The 17,145-nt window shown below is 34.7% G+C and overlaps 1 protein-coding gene across 1 annotated transcript in view; it reads right to left on the bottom strand.

Moving 5' to 3' along the window:
- Positions 1-2,648: 2,648 nt before the first annotated feature.
- The window catches only part of LOC149561685 (uncharacterized), a 79,055-nt gene continuing 64,558 nt past the window's right edge, over positions 2,649-17,145 (bottom strand). The window contains exons 8-11 of the mRNA XM_089825234.1: positions 13,745-13,801; positions 13,544-13,620; positions 4,442-4,550; positions 2,649-3,178 (exon numbers count right to left, since the gene is read on the bottom strand). Of these exons, the coding sequence (XP_089681360.1) occupies positions 3,116-3,178; positions 4,442-4,550; positions 13,544-13,620; positions 13,745-13,801 (306 nt within the window). The 3' untranslated portion in view covers positions 2,649-3,115. The remainder of the gene's footprint in view (positions 3,179-4,441; positions 4,551-13,543; positions 13,621-13,744; positions 13,802-17,145) is intronic.

The following is a 17,145-nucleotide window of genomic DNA, read 5'->3' as shown; positions in this document are numbered from 1 at the left end:
TCTGCCCAATAAAATGACATTAAATAGTACTTATATAAATTTATCTACTTTTGAATATAAGTAAGATATCCACAAAATTAACAAAATAGTTTGACATTGCTAAATAATTAAACTAAATAACTTAATATTATTTTAAAATAAAATATTTTTATTATAAATAACAATATTAAATGAAATATCATAAAATTCGGATTAAGTTCGGAAAAGGTAAAAATTCACTGAAACTCAAACTTAATGGACAAAATTGAGCGTATCCTGTGACTTAGCTGTTTTATAATAATTACCGATATCCTCTTTTAAACTTCCCCTATGTATCAATAATAAGTAAACATGTTCTCTTTCTACTGTACATAATCTAAAATGCTAGTTTGATTAAATTAGAAATAGGGGGAAAAAAAAGCCATACAATGACTAAACCAAGAAAACCAAATAATATACCTCCACATCAGGGCACAAGGAATGAATCACCTAGATAGGGCACAGGAACTCTTTTCAGAATAACCCAAGAGACAATTTCAGAATACCCGAAGAGACAATATCACTGTGATTGAAAGGTTTTTTTAATATCGTCAAAATGGTTTAGATTTAAGTTGCCGAATCAGATTCCAATACATATTTGGGTTTGGGATTTGAGCTCAAAAAATTTTGGTGGTTGGATTCGGATTCGTTTTGGGTTCATCCGTACAAAAATATATATTTGTTAATTTTTAAATACATGTGTGTGTATATATGCAACAACAAACAAGTCCATCCATCACTATGCTAATTGTAAAGCATCATAGCAAAATACACCACCATGTCTATGTTACACTTCAATAGGATATTAATTGCATCATTTAGCCATACATACAACAGGATACATTGGCTTGGTCACATGCATGGAACACATCAAGGAGACAGTTTGACAATGAAAGGAATTGTCAAAAGTTGAGATTCAAATTTTAATCCCCAGATTCAAAGTTATCATATCTTTTTCAAAGAAATTTTTTTTTGGTTGTCAATTTGGATGTCACCTATTGTCAATTTGGATTTCCTCTATAAGAAAAAACACTTTGTAAGAGTCTAAAAAAAAATTTTGCGACCAAATTCATCCCAGATTCGGCCACTGGACAGCAAATTCGTAGCTCTGCAGGTGAATTCGGGGAGAATTTGACAAAGACCAGACTTTGTGCAGAATTGAACCAGGCTTAGAGGGTTGCAGAAGAGAATCTGGTAACTTAGGTTCAGACGTATGGGCTCAACTTGGTATAATTCATAAATGAAATGTGAGGATTTGGCATGACAATGAAATAAAAGTAGAATGTTGCACAGCTTGGAGCATATTAAATGTAAACTCGGTATCACTTACGAATATTCATATTGCACAAACATCTAACACAATAAAGCAGATCCATATCATTAGCTACATCACAAATATTATCTTAGCCTTCAAATCAAACAAACTTAACAAGCATGCTACATTAAAGCCATGAACAATCCAAGAGCCACGAGTGCAGCCAACATAGTTCACCAGGAGCAACAAAGATTTATGCTTTTAGAATAACAATACTAAAAAATGATTTTCTTCATGGCACCTAAAATGTTGCATGTCTCCATTTGATTTCCAGCTATCATCATTAATGGCCAATGGCGTAATTCAAGTCTCTGGTTCACTTATAGACAATAACGAGTTCTCAACTCTAACTCCAAAACCCACAACACCAAGGGCGGGAACTTTGGTGCTTGTGCCCCTTGTTTATTCATGTCTTTTGACCATTCATTAAACTTAACTAAATTTAATTGTGTTAGATTTTAATTTTATTTTGTATTTTTTATTAATATTTTTTAATTCTTTTATATTATAAATATTATCATCTATATTAATCCTATTTTTTTAATAGTGTGTTTAACTCCTCCAAGGAAAACCATTTCCCATAATCAAAAACAATCGGTCATCACCACACTCCAAAACATGTCCAGCAGCGGATGCCTATTAGCAGCAGTAGCATTATTTTCTCAAAAGATACAAATAAACAAACCCATCAAAAGAGTTATGAAAGAACCATTGTCTATCAACCATGACTCTGCCAGAAACTGTATTATATACACCCATTATCTTCAACCTCCACCACTGTACCATACCACCACGTGAACAGAAGCAGAATGTGTGCTAAATGCGTTGCAGTATGCATGTAACTTTTCCCAAAATCTAATAAATGCATACTGATTTATTCTCAAGCCTTTCATTTAGCAACAAATTATAATTGACATGGATAGTAGCTAGTTTCTTCCGTATGTTGAGGCATTTACAGATCTAAATGCTTAAATGCAAGCAGATAATACCCTGAATTTCAAGACTTCCAAATTTCATAAAAAATCATATAAAGGCTTCTAGACAGGATGTCGATCATTTCTGGAAAAATGGCATCTTTGCAAAATAGAAGAAAAATATATTTTTACCCAGAGTCTCTGAAGCAATTGCACCATGGAGAACAAAAAAATAAAATAATATTAAAACATAAATATCAAAATGCAGTGGATCAAAATAAAAGTACATTTCAGCAGCATAAATGTCAATATTTTTCATGCAAGCATTCTCCGCAACTGTTCATTTATCTGGCATGATAGAGTGAAAATTGTAGGTGAATAATCCCATAACAAACATGCAGTAAACTTGGCAGCATTTTCCTGCAAAATAATATGATATATAATGTTGTTGAAGGTATTTGTAACATTATAGTCTTCTCATTTCTCATGAGATGAACTCTATAAATTCATACAAACATCAAAATGACTACTACATTTAGTTTTTGAGCAATTTCAGAATAGGGTTATCAAAAAGTAAATTAATAAAAAACACTCGTATGAATCCAAGCTAACCTTGGTAAGCTGCATGATTTTAAGCCCAAAGGGTTTGCTCTCTTAGATGTAACTGTGAACCCAAAAAATTTCTATGTGCCGTGGCTTTTATAATACAAACAAAAAATAATCTACCAATCATTTTTTGGGTTCTCATTTTACCCACATATGAGCAACATTCATATTATGCACGATAACCATTTCCTGCCGGGTCCTTGAAGACTGCATGATCTTTTATCAATGACTTGAGGGAACAAACTCTGGACATCATAAACAATCATACATTGATGAAGCCATCTTTACGACCCTCAAAACCAGGTCTCAAAAGTTTCTTCTCTCTCTGCAAAATTGGAAAAACATCAATACTCTGCTAGATTATTTTTACATTGGATAAAAATGTCTATAAACCATCTGAATATGTATCATTTAGTAGTATGTTATAAGTATTTCAAAAGTTCATTTTCTCATCAACCCATTCATCAATAACATACTAGTAAAACCTTATCTGCTACTTGAATGACTTAGAAGTCTAGGAGGGATTGCTAAAAAGGTATTTCTTGACAATTAATTAAATGGCCTTTTCTTTGCAAACAAATAGCCTTATGAAAGGTTCAAAAGATTAGATGTAAACAAGATGTTTACAGCAGTTGGAGCAAGATAATCCATGTTTATAATGTAAATTTAGAATCTTCATTGCCAAAAAAACAATCACCTCCAAGAATTACTGGACTGATCATACCCATGCCAATGTAAGTACTCCCCTCCCAACAATAGTGTGGCTCTTCTAATTAGTTCCTAATAAGATATCCCCTGGTTTTAGATTATATGATGTCCCCAACTGATGTGACAGTTGAATGCATCAATTTGAATTCAGGTTCTGCTGCTCAATAAAGTCCAACCAAGGTTGGTGAAGTACTATGGTTTGATTCTTAAATAACATTAGAATGCAATCTCTCTAGAAAGCCAATGTGAAAAAAATAAAACCTCAGTTCTAAAGTCTTAATGAATCAACCTTATGCTATTGTGGCAAATAAACTAAAGCTATCACTTCTGGCAATAAATAGGCACCAGCACCCATACATTTCAGATAATCTATTTAATCCCTATAAATTATAACCATAGTTCCATGGAATAACTTGAAGAGGGGACGGAGACAGGGAACCACAAGCCTAAACTTGGGGATGGCAAGGGAACTGTGGGGGGATGGAGTGGTGCTGATATACAAATTGAGGTGAATGGCAATCTTCAAGGCAAAATCTGCAATATAACATCTCTGGAAGTGCCCAATGAATGGTAACCTAGTTTTTTTAAGTTTAATGTTGCATTTAGTATCCAATGGCTGTGCCATATAGCAAGCAGTCTGGGAGCATCGTCAGTTGAGGTGATGATTCTATGGGGAGACATTTCCCCTATGTCCCCAAGTCTCACAAACGTCCCCCTACAAGGGATGCAAGTTTGCTTCTTTCTTTTTTGTGGGGTAGGGTAGGGGGGAGGGGGTGCGGTTTGGGGGCTCCTCTCTGTGGAACACTGATGATAACTTATATATTACCACTTTAATAAAATAAACTTGAGCAATTAGAGGCAAATCTTTGGAATCCCAAACCTTGGCAATAAGTCGTTCCTTCTTTTGTTGATTCCGTTGGGCTATATGCTCGGCCCGGGTTTGTTGTTTTTCTTCTAAAGCTTTTTCTTTGAGTTCAGTTCTCTCCTTCCTGCAAAAGTTGATGGAAAATATCACCAGCACATTGCTGTGTCAGCATTTAATGCTATACTACAATTTCACAGCACAAGCACTACACAGAATATACATAAGATTACATGCATGAAATTTGATGCACTAATATACTAATCTTCCATCTTTGCACAGAAATCATAATTTTCTCAAGATTTATAGAGAGCCCTGCAGCTTGGAATTAAAAATCCATACCTTCAATAAACAGCTCAACAAAAGAATGACCAAAAGTAAATTTTTAATAGATAATGTTAGAAAAACAGCAATTCCAAATTTTGAAACTCAAACACAGCTTTGACAGTCTCCACACAAAATATAAAAAATGCATCTGAAGAAATAATTATCCAATCTCAATTATAAAAAGAATTTAAATATAAGTTCACTTATATAAATTTTGAAACCCAACATATTTACATATTCAGAACACTAATAGCATGAGTGAGGAATCTGGAACCCCCAAAATCTGCTCAAAATAATCAAGGCGGCACAAGGAGTGAAGACTTTACCAAGCCTTGGTTGTGAATGCAAAATGAAAATGCGTATACTTTATAACATTACCAATGCATTGGAATGGCATCACATAGGAACAAAAGCAAGAGTGGGAGCGTTTCAATTCAAGAATAGAGCAAGTGCAGGTTTGTAGTACATGAAGGTGCTGATGAAGATGTAAATGATGAGCTAGACATGGATGTGTGAACCGTCCCCTGTAAAGAGAACAAGGACAAAACACTCGTGACAATCTGGCTGGAGGTGTAAAGATCCGTGTTGCAAGCATGGTTATCTTCCCACTTCCTAGTTTCTTCTAGATTTGTGGCAAGTGATCTCAAAAGTAATCTTTTGAGGGGTTTTCTATTTCCTAGAAACTCTTTTGAGACAAAGGCCCTTGATCAATCTCTTTATTCCAATGGCTAGGGCATTCAAGGACACAAATGATTTAATATTGCCGGAAAATAATACTTGCAATGTGGTTGTCGGGGATGTTAATTGCCTTGATGTGTGTGGATCTGTTGCTCAAGCTAAGGTGTAATCTTTTTTTTCCTCGTCGATTGAGGAGATTCTCCTTGAAGGTCCTCCCAAGACGTTGTCTAGAGCTGATGTTTTTCTTGCCTAGTATGTAGGGGTGAAACTCACACACCAAATCGACATACCTAACCCTCTCATCAATTAGACAACTAATTGGCTCAAGAACTCACTTGTTGGAGGATTCTGTGGTAATCGTTCCAACAGTGATGTTAGACGATGATGGCTTCAAAAATGGAACTAAAAATTTATTGAGATTGTATGGCTGAATATTTTTTTTCTTGTTCAAATCTTTCAATTTGGATAATAGATCAAGAACTCTTCATGGTCTTTCGTTTCTAGGGCAGAGGGCAAAATGACTTTTTGTCTAAAAAATTGGCTTCCAAATTTAATCCAACAAAAGATGGCATTATCAAGTTCTCAGATTCGGCTAGATTGCCGGGACTGCAATTGGAATAATGGGAAGCAGAAATTTTAGGGCATTGCCAATACTTTTGTGTAGTATATTGTAGTGAATGCAATCATGAAATTCAAGAAACATTACTTGTTTGTTAGATAAGTCTTCTTGTGGAAGAACACAAGGTGCTACTATTAAAGCAATACTGTTATATTTAGCTTATAATGGTCATTTAAGTTGTTTAATTAGTTTTAACCTTATTTTTTGTAAGTCGTTAGCTAATTTGGTCTTTCATTCTCGATGTTTCTGTTATGGAAGGATCCTACATAATCTCTTACATAAGGAGTATTACTCTCCTTTGTTTAATATTAAATCTATAAGTTACCGGAATTCTCCTAGTTTCCTTCAAATGCAGGTACGGTACAAATCATAATCGGATATGTTCAAAAATCCATGTAGAATTGGACTGGGTTCGATTTTATATAGTCTGAAACCTATGTGACTTTTGCAACCCGTATGCAAACGTTTTTATGCTTACATGGCAGTTTGACTTTGAATATGGGTATTGACGTGGTGCTTTGACTTGGTGCCATGTTTTTGAAACTTTTTTTCCATCCAAAAACCCTAAAATCTCAAAACTAAAGCTCGTTCAAACAGAAGCCTTTGTCTGCTTTCCACCCAAATGTAAACAATAACACTTGCTATTTGAATCTGTGTGCAAGCGTTCATTTGAAGATCAACCTGCAACAGTGTAAAGAATACTTCTTCAATGATGTCATTCAAGAAGGCTATTTTTACGTCCATTTGATGTATTTTCCAACCTTTGGATGCAACAATGGCAATTATTGTCCATACTGAAGTGTATCGTGCAACAAGAGCAAATGTTTCTTCATAATCAATTCCGGCTTTTTGAGAAAAATCCCTTGCAACAAATCTTGCTTTGTGTTTTTCAATACTTTCGTCTAGTGCATACTTGATCTTAAACAATCATTTTGAAGATACCACAGATTTGTCTTTAGTTCTAGGAACAATATCCCAGAGATCATTTTTTAGAATGGATTGATATTCCTCTACCATTGCATCTTTCCACGCTTGACATTTTAAGGCCTCCTCAACACTAGTCGGTTCTATTTTAGAGAGTTCTATTACTAAGGCAACATAGCATTTTTTATTTCTAGTTTTCTTATTTTCTCTAGAAACTTCATCTGGTTCCCACATTGTTCTCTTCAATCATTTTCCTTGCCCATAGTGGTATTTTCTTGTGATTTAAAACTTCATCATTATCAGTGTTAGATGCAAATGTCTTTGACTTCGGAGACACTCTCTCTCAGATGTCCAGTTGAATTATCTTCTATATTGTTCTCCCTCTGATTCTCAATATTATAATCACCTTCTATGAGAAACACCCTCTGATTTTCAATTTCCTCGTCTTCTTTGTTTAAAGATGTTTTGAAAGCGATCTCTTCATCAAATTAAACATCCCTGCTGATTTCAACAGACTTTTGCCCTGGAATATATAATCTAAATCCCTTAGTTGTTTCACTATAGCTAACAAATATGCCTTTCTTTTCGAAAGGTTCTAGTTTAGACCTTTTCTCTTTGGGAATGTGAATGTAGACTGGACAACCAAAAATTCTTAGATGACTAAGATCTGGTTTGATTCCTAAGAAGGTTTCTTCGGGAGTTATATTTTCTAATATTGCATGAGGACTTCTGTTTTGAATGTAAATTGTTGTATTTGTTGCTTCGGCCCAGAAAGACAGATAGATTTTGATCATGAATCATGGCTTTTGCTGCTTCTATAATAGTCCTATTTTTTCTTTCTACAACCCCATTTTGTTGAGGATTATACGGCACTGTAGTCTCCCTCTTTATCCCAACAAAAATTGTAGAATTATTTGAAGATGTCAGATGTGTATTCACCTCCATTATCAAAGCTTAATGTTTTTATTTTCTTTCCAGTGTGATTTTCCACAAGAGCTTTAAACTCTTTGAATTTCTATAAAACTTCATTAGATTCTTTGAGTTTTAGAAAATATATCCAAGTTTTCCTGGAGTAATCATCAATGAAGCTTACATAGTACAATAATCCTCCTAGAGGGGGTGTTGACATGGGTCCATACTAATCAGTGTGTATAAGTTCTAGTGCAATTTTAGACTTGTGTTTGCTTAAGGGAAAATATCCTTTCTTATTTTTTCCTAGGGCACACCCTTTACAAATACTGATGTGATTAGATTTGAAGTTAGGTAGACATGTAGTGATTTTCCCAATGGTGGGAAGAGCACTAAAGCCAAGGTGTCCTAATCTTCTATGCCAAAGTTCATTTGAGTTGTGGACTTCATGATTTAGAGCTTGTTGTTTTGCTTTAAAGCTTAATTTGTACAGGCTTCCATCTCTTGATCCTTCATTAATGGCGTTCTTTATGTTGGAATTTTCAGGCCATAGTAATACTTTATCCACATTGAAGGTGACTCAATACCCTTGATCAGCTAGACCTGAAATGGAAATTAGTTTTCTTTTTATCCCTTGTACAAATAACACATCTTTTAATTGCAGAGTTTCTCCAGTTTGTATTTGTAAAGAGCAGGGCCCAATTCCTTTTACTGGATAAGTAGAGTTGTCTCCAATTGTGACTTATTCTATGCAATACTTCTCAAATGTTTCAAACTGACTTCTAAAGCCGGTTATATGACTTGATGCTCCACTATCTATTATCCAAGTATTATTACTTATGTTTAATTCACTTGACAAAGCTTGAAAAAATAGAGGATTTTCAACTTCAAGAGATTCAGATATATTTGCTTGATTTTTCTTTCTTTCAGGGAAAAATTCGAATGTGACCAAGTTTATCGCATCAACAGCATTGAACTTTGGATAGATCCCTTTCCTTTTGATATTTAGAATTATTTTCTCTTTTTGGTTTGAACTTCCTCTTCTTCCCTTTATTTTTGTTGTTGGTATGTAAAGCTTGAATATCTCATTCCTGATTTGTGCAGATTCCTCTAGAGATTAGTTGGGATTCCTCTTGAATGCACTCATTCTTGAGTTGATCAAATTTTGGAAGAGAGGGATGACTTACACATTGAATGAAGGGTTCCCGTGATATAGGTAAGCCTCTTAGACCAATTAGTCTAAGTTCTTCGTCATCTGCATTGTTTCCAATGGTGGCAAGTTGATCTCTTATTTCAGAGATTCTTAAGAAGTAAGCTGTCATTGACTCTCCTTTATTTATTTTTATATTCAGAAGCTAATGTTTTAATGTCAGTTTTCTGCTAGCATTGTTTATTTCAAATGTATCTTTTAAAGTTTTAAATAATTCAAACACTGTTTTCAAACTTGCTATGGAAGGAAGTATATGATCCCTGGCAGCATCAATTATAATTTTCTTTGCTTTATTGTTACGTCTTTTCCAAGCTGTTTTTTTTAATTCTTCTTCAGGCATTTTAATATCTTTTTCTATGAAAGAATATAGTTTGAGTTCTTCAAGTAATGCTATTATTCGAATTTTCCAGGAAGGAAAGTTTACTGCCCCTTCCAATCTGTCTTCTAATTTGATTCCGTTCACCATTTTGAATGAGGTAAAAATAGCCTTGTATAAGGAAAAGAATATTGTAAGTTTGTCTTTAGAATTTTTCTCTAGTTAGGCTCTGATACCATGGAAAAGATTATGGATCTGTTCTAGAGAAAAACTAAATTCAGTAATGTTTAGTAACTGATGAACAGTTACAGATACTTGTATATACGTTGAAGAATCTTGATTATTTCTGATACTATTATTGCTGCAAGCAGAGACCATTAGTACTATAAATCTGATGACTGCCGTTCATATCATAAATGCCACTTTAATTGATTCAATATTGAACAGTCACCCGATTGCAATGTATATATATCTTGGGGAAGATTCACGATACCATGAGAGGGTGTGACTTCCCCGTGGCAAATGCCACGGGAGTCACAACCTCTCATGAGATCATGACTCCTCCTAACTGATGACAATACATTTAAAACACCAATAGCCCTATCGATTCATGTTAGAATATAAACAACATTTAATATAATTTTTCCTCATAATGATATTAAATATTAACAATATGAATAGATATAGATGTAAACTTAGTCACAGGGTTCGCCGAATTTTGGCCATGAGGTTCGAAATTCGGCGAATTCCAAAACAACATTTTAAATTCGTTGAAATTCGTATAAGATTCGTGCAAGAACAAAAGGGAAGCAGTCGTTTGGTGTCCTCGTTTGACTCAGACGCCTCTTTGAGCTGTGTGAATGATCGCACAAGGTTTTGAGAAGGTCGTTGCAGTCAAATCTGAAGGCCTCTTTTGTCGTTGTCAACATCTCTGAGAAGATCATAAGGTGCAACCGCAGATCATGTACACCGAACACAAAGCGCTTCCGCACATTCACGAACACACAACCCTTCTGAAAAATTCACCAGCTTGAGCAGGCTCGACCGGCGGCCAAATTTTGAAGTCTATAGTATCTATGTGCCCCAATTAGTGCACGTCAAAATAGGGTTAATCCGTTCATTGATTAATATTTTTAGTGCTAAATAATATTTATTTATATTGCATTTTTGTATGTTTAGATGATATTAATTTATATGTTAATAATATTTGTTTAATTCATATGGTGATATTTATTGTGCTGTTTTGTTTTTTCAAATTTTAATGTTTTCAACATTATTATTATTTATATAGTGTTTTTATATTTAGATAATATTATGTTATAAGACAAATAATAGTAGATATAATTTATCTATTTAAATTACAATATTGTTCTATATAATATTTATTTATTTTGTAATTTATTACTTATATTTTTTTTTAAAAATTAATTTATATAAGTGAATTTCATGTCGAACTTTTTTTGATGTTTTTTGCATTGTCAAATTTTATTTGAATTTCATAGTTGCTGAACACGAACTTGAACCTTGTGACATAGGATGTAAATAATAATATATACAAGTACATACATATATATACATATTTGAATATATTATTATATCAATATCACAATCATATATATGTTAATAACCATAATATATTCAAATGCTTCAATCCGAATGAAGCTATATTCTTAACTTATCTATCTTATATTTAAAAATAAATAAATTTATGTACATACTATTTAATGTCATTTTTTTGGCCAATTTTTTACCCTCACCAAATTTTATCCGAATTTTATGATCAAAGAAATCAAAATCAAATTCAAACCTTGTGACTTAGGTCAAATATATGAACAAACAAAAAATCCAACATTTCAGTTGAGCAAAGCATATTGTTTCATATCTCTAGTGAGGATAGCACATGAGAATGAATTTTCGCAAGGAGTAACTAGAGAAGGACCCCTTGCTGCCATGGGAAATAGCAGTGATATAGCTCATGTTTTTACATTTTGTCACTAGCCAGGAAGAAAAGCATTGGCAGAAAGCATCATATTGGTTCTTGCAAAAAAGCAACCCAATGGCTGAACCAAATTCACCAAGAAAGTTGTTTGGGCTAATAAAAATCAAATGATGGCTTTACTTCATACTGATATGATCACAATCAGCCAATGTTATGAGGCTAAAAAGACATACACAAAAACACCAAGATAAGTTGGAGAATCCAGGATAATCGGTACAGTGAAGGCACAAATATATCTTGCTCCAACTGCTGATTTTAAACAGAAACATAATTCTATTTGCAGGCATCCATCTGCTTATCATGCTTGTGCTGATGGAAAGAATACAGAGATATACCAATGCTGGAAGAAGGTGGTTGCACTCCTAAAATTTGTGCATGATACAAACCCTGACTATTTTTTCTATCCAGAAAGAACACGGTCAGAAGTCATTGAGCTGTGTAAACCAGCAGTCAATGGAAGGTAACTTAGAAGAGCGGTACTTCAAAAATACTTTCAAGGAATGACATTATTAGGATATTCTAATCGATCAAAGATTAATGAATGTTGAGAGAAATGGCATGTTTGAATACATTCATCTTCTCCGTAGGTACTGAACAATTTAGCAACGAGTGGGTATCAATTGTAACAGTTGCGACTTTTTTTTCAATTAGAAAGCATGAGTAAATTGCAGCAGGTTTTCATCTCATGGTTGCGCAAACAAAGTGTACAATGATTAGTTACTTGGATTGGAAATACATGCCTGCTACTCTCCAAGATGGTGGGCCATCCATGAATATTTTCACTAAGGCAGTGCATTCAGCTAGGTTGAACAAACGACATCAACCTTATTATGGAATTAAATGAATCTCAGCAGTAGTTTGAGGCAAGCATAGTAACAACTCTTCATGAATATCATTCTAGTAATGGATTGGGCCTAACTGAAACAGTTGGAGGAGCATCAATTGGAACAAGGTTTCCAATTCCTAATTATATTATAGTGCAACTAAAGCTAACCAAATCACAAGGAAGATCGAAGATTGGGAATGAGAAATCTCCCAGGATGATTTGGGATCTTGGTAACCTAAAAACATTGTAGTTTGTGATTGCTTGAGGGCAAACAATCTTAGGAAAGACAGGTTGTAATATCCTCTTCAAACTTAATCTATGCCCTAACAAAAGTTGAGCAATCGATAATATTATTGTGATTTTTTTATGGTATTGTCCACTCAGTAAACCACAATCAACTAAACTCAAAAAAGCAGTTCTTGGTGTATGCGTATTCGAACTTGTGATTCTTTTCCCATAAAGAAACTGGTTGCAAGGGGACAAAACAAAGTGGAATATTGAGCGAATGCACATTAACTTGGATGCTTCCACTTCCTACTTCTCTGCACTTGATGTTGAAGATAAGCCAACTAGAAAGCATGAGGGTGGTAGTGTCAGTCCCTATGGCATACTTTGTGGTTCTTCTGATTTACCAGTGCCAACATCATTGAATATGGACGTCGATGATAATGTTTTGAGAACCCCTGCAATGATGCTAGATCTGTGACAGCTGATTGTTTACACTTGACATTATTATTTTTCAAATTTAATATATCTCATGACTTTAAGTGCAACAATTGACATTTCAACATTTTTATTATCTTTAAGGTAGTTTTGTTTTTTATGCAATATACGGTATTCTGTGGAGATTAAAATGAAGATTCATCAGACCTGGAAGGAAAATCCAATAGTTGAGAGTGAGATGTTAGTAAATCCCCAACAATATTGAAATCTCCCTTCCTGGATGAAAGAGAATTTGTACTCCAGAATATTTGTGTAGCACCTCTAATACGGACAGGATATATTAGCAATCAGGAGTTAAAAGGATATTATTAGTGCCTTTCCAAGAAAGAAAATAATAATTTTAAACTTCACACAAGCAAAAAGATAGCCAATAGATCTTAGTAACCCAATGAAGAATACAGCTGTACATGAAATTTCTCAAGAAAAAAAATAGTTAATAGCAAACACAAGCATTCCTAGGAGAAAATGGTCACAGTTCAAGCACAAATACCAAAATCAAGCTGCAACGGACTAAAATTAATCACTTTTAACGGTCAGATACTGCTCTCTCCTACTAAGTAGCAAAATCAAAAATTAAATAGAAACTGACCATTTCAGTACACTTTTCTGGTGTTGTTGTTTCTCCTTCTTTGTGCTTTGCTTCAGACGTCTAGGATCATCAAAGACCTACATACATGTGTTACTTGTGAATAGAGATAAATAGTGAAGGCCCATAACAAAAAGAATGCAGTGAATTGAAACTGCACTTCATTTATTACTTCAATAAACAAAAGGTTGGTATTAAACCTACTTTGTTTCCAGCTGCCCTACTTGCAGCAGCACTCCAAGAATGTTCCGTGGCAATCACCTAAGAAAGAAAACATTTATTTAGCTTGAAACAAAATATCAATCTGAGACCAAGCGCAATCTAAAGAAGTTAACTACTGCATTGTATTCAATGTAAGAACTTTCAATCATCTGGAAATTCCATATTTATTAAAAGTTTCCTTGATTGCAAAAGATGGTAGAGCTGTAAATATGTTTCAGTTCAATGAAAGTTCAAAATTCAAACAGAAATGGTTGAAATGCAACCTTCACATTGGGAAGAGCTACCTGTTAGAAACAGAAACCATATCAATCCAAGCTCCAAGTTTCAATTCAACTGAGCATTTTCGAGATGTCAGAGCAATGGTTGTGTAACACTACCATGTGTTTTTGGGCTTTTCAAATTGCTTGCTTCTATTTAATTATCCTAGCATATCTAAATTCAATAACCTACCCCAAACTGACCAAACACGCTTGAAAATTAACCAATCTCTAAACCACCACTCGATGTGAGTTTTGTGACCACTCTGACACGCAGGATAAAATATCAAGTATCCTATCCTCTCCTAAGGAGACTCAACACTTCAATTTTTGTACTCAATTCACAAAATGATCAAACTTGAAAAGAATTCTCAACTTCTTGGAAGACCAAGAGACTCAAACTATTGCCAAGCTAAACCACAACTACCAAACACCTACAACAAACTAAGCCAAATGCTAAGAAACCGAGGCAAGTAAAAAAGAGGTGGATCCCCATTTGCATTGAAATGTATGCTTAGTTACCAGATTCACCTGAAATAGGCCAAATTCGTATTCAGATCCGTATTCGCGTGTGGATTCATGAGGATCCAGGCAAGGTTTGTGATCCTGCATGTGGATCCGTTTGGCTCTACGACCCGCAAATCTAGGCAGACCCACAATCAAGATCTGTCTAGATCCCACTTGAATCTGGGCAACTATTGAAGTATCTTACGCAGATCCGCGGTAATCCACGGGCAAGGGTGGGTTAAAAGTGGGCCCAACTTGCAAATTATGAAATTTTTAATTGGTTTTTTCCTCCAAACCCTAAAAACGACCCTTTTATTCAACATGTAAGCACATTTCATCTCACATTTGGTCTCTGTTTTGCTCTCTCATAGTTGCAAGTTTGAAGTGAAGTGCTTGGATTCGAAGCAGATCGATTGTGGAGCTGCAAATACCTTATGTTTTTCAACCATTTTCTTAGTTCTTACATAGAGTATTGATTTATTTCAAGTTTTTCAAAACTTATTAAAAAAATTAAAGTTTTTGTGTAACTGTTGAAGCATGGTATTCTTTCATTTTTTTCCTAGATTGCAAGAATCATTCAATGAGTAGTCAAGGCTCAGTGGGTGGGTCAGGATCACCAAAATTTAAAATTGATAAGGCGTCTCCTTTATGGAGACACACAAAAAGAATTTCACAATGTCCTAGGGGTCGGTCACACATATGGAAGTGTAATTATTGCCATGTACAATATTAAAGCTCCTATACCCGAGTGAAAGGACTTTTTTTTGGGTCCCGAGGGTCAAGGAGTTAACATGTGTGAGGGTAGTCAAGAAGATTAGAAAAATTACCAACTGCACAAATAGCACCTTTAGCAAAAGAGCAAGAAGATGCAAATAGAGCACTTGTAAAAGGAAAACTTAGTGCTTCTAAACCAAAAAATAAACTAACACACCACCATCGGATCAACCAAGCACAAGATTATACCCTTTTTTGCCTACGTCATCTACGGATGATGAAGCTGCAGAACGCTCTTCTCACCCGCAAGAGAGGCCCATTAGATAGGGCACTCCAAAATAAATTGAGAGGTATTGCTGATCATAAAGTGGGACTTTGTTTATTTGCAAATGTTGTTCCATTTAATTTAGTGAGATCACCTTATTAGAGGGAGATGGTGCAAGAAATAAATGAAACACCTTCTGGTTACTAAGCACCTAGTTATCAAAAGGTGTGCACCACCATATTACATGATGAGAGGAAAAATGTAGAGGTCCAACTCCAACCAATAAGGGATTCTTGGGTTCAAACAGGTGTGGCTATTATTCTGGATGGATGGAAAGATTGTAAAACCCGTCCATTGATCAATGTTATTGTTGCATGCCCCAAAGGGGCAATATTCTTGAATGATGCAGAATTTATTTCCCACAGTCATATTGATGTCATAGAGCATGTGGGTGTTGATAATGTTGTCCAAGTGGTCACGGACAATGCAAAAGTATTCAAGGCTGCAAGGCTAATGGTAGAGTCTAGATATGACCACAACTTTTGGACACTGTGCACCGTCCACTCTCTCAATTTGGTGATGAAAGGAATTGACACCCAAATAGATTGGGTGAAACAGGTATATGAGAGGCTGAAGAGATTCAAACGTTTGTGACAAATCGCCACATGTCACAAGCAATTTTCAAGAGTTTCTCGGACTTGGAATTATTGAGGTAAATATGTAAATTTAAAATTATATTTATATATATATATATATATATATATATTGTGTTGTTTACATTAACATGTTTTAATTGTATTACTAACTTAAGCTTAACATGTTCTTAGGTTGTTGAAACCCACTTCACCTCTCATGCAATCATCTTGAGATGACTTGTGAAGGTAAAGGATGCACTGACACAAATGGTCATTAGCCCCCAATGGGGCATTTGGAAGAATTCCAAATAAACAAGAGCCCAAAAAGTGAAATTAATGATACTATCTGTAGATGATGGCTAGTGGGGTCGTGTAGATATGTATTGGAATTCACCGATCCAATCATGGCAATGCTTCTCTTTGCAGACACTGTTGAGCCATTCCTCAAGGATATTTATGATTCCATGGACACTATGTTGGAAAAGATTAAAATGGTAAGTTCTACATTCTTCTACCATTGTTTATTTGAGAGATATCTAGATTCTAAAAATTACATTGACATAATCACTAATGATATTTATTATTCATTTCTCATATCCCAGGCCATACAGAAGAGGGAGAATGATCCTAAGGAGACCTTTTACAAAAAGATGGAAGCAATTGTCATCATCCATGGAACATGTTAAGAATATAGCTTCATCAGATTGAAGTAGTCATAACGATGGACAGTTACATATATATAAAAATTAAGTTTCACACACACACACACACACACACACACACACATTTATATCTATATTAGTATTAGTATCTATCATTTATGTGCAATCATCCTTAACTAATTTGAATCGATAGTTTTGGTGTATCGGCACTTTCAATAATTATGTTTAAGAATAGTCATGATCATGAATGGATGTGACTCCCTATGACAAGAGCCATGGGAGGAGTCGCCACCACTCATGATCGTGACTCCCCAGCATTATACTAATATGTCCAATGGTTATG

Source organism: Cupressus sempervirens, chromosome 4, assembly GCF_028749045.1.
Source record: "Cupressus sempervirens isolate cs-2001-9-10 chromosome 4, ASM2874904v1, whole genome shotgun sequence".
NCBI classification, from domain to species: domain Eukaryota; kingdom Viridiplantae; phylum Streptophyta; class Pinopsida; order Cupressales; family Cupressaceae; genus Cupressus; species Cupressus sempervirens.
The sequence above is the reverse complement of the archived record's forward strand: the minus strand, read 5'-3'. Positions and strand labels throughout refer to the sequence as shown.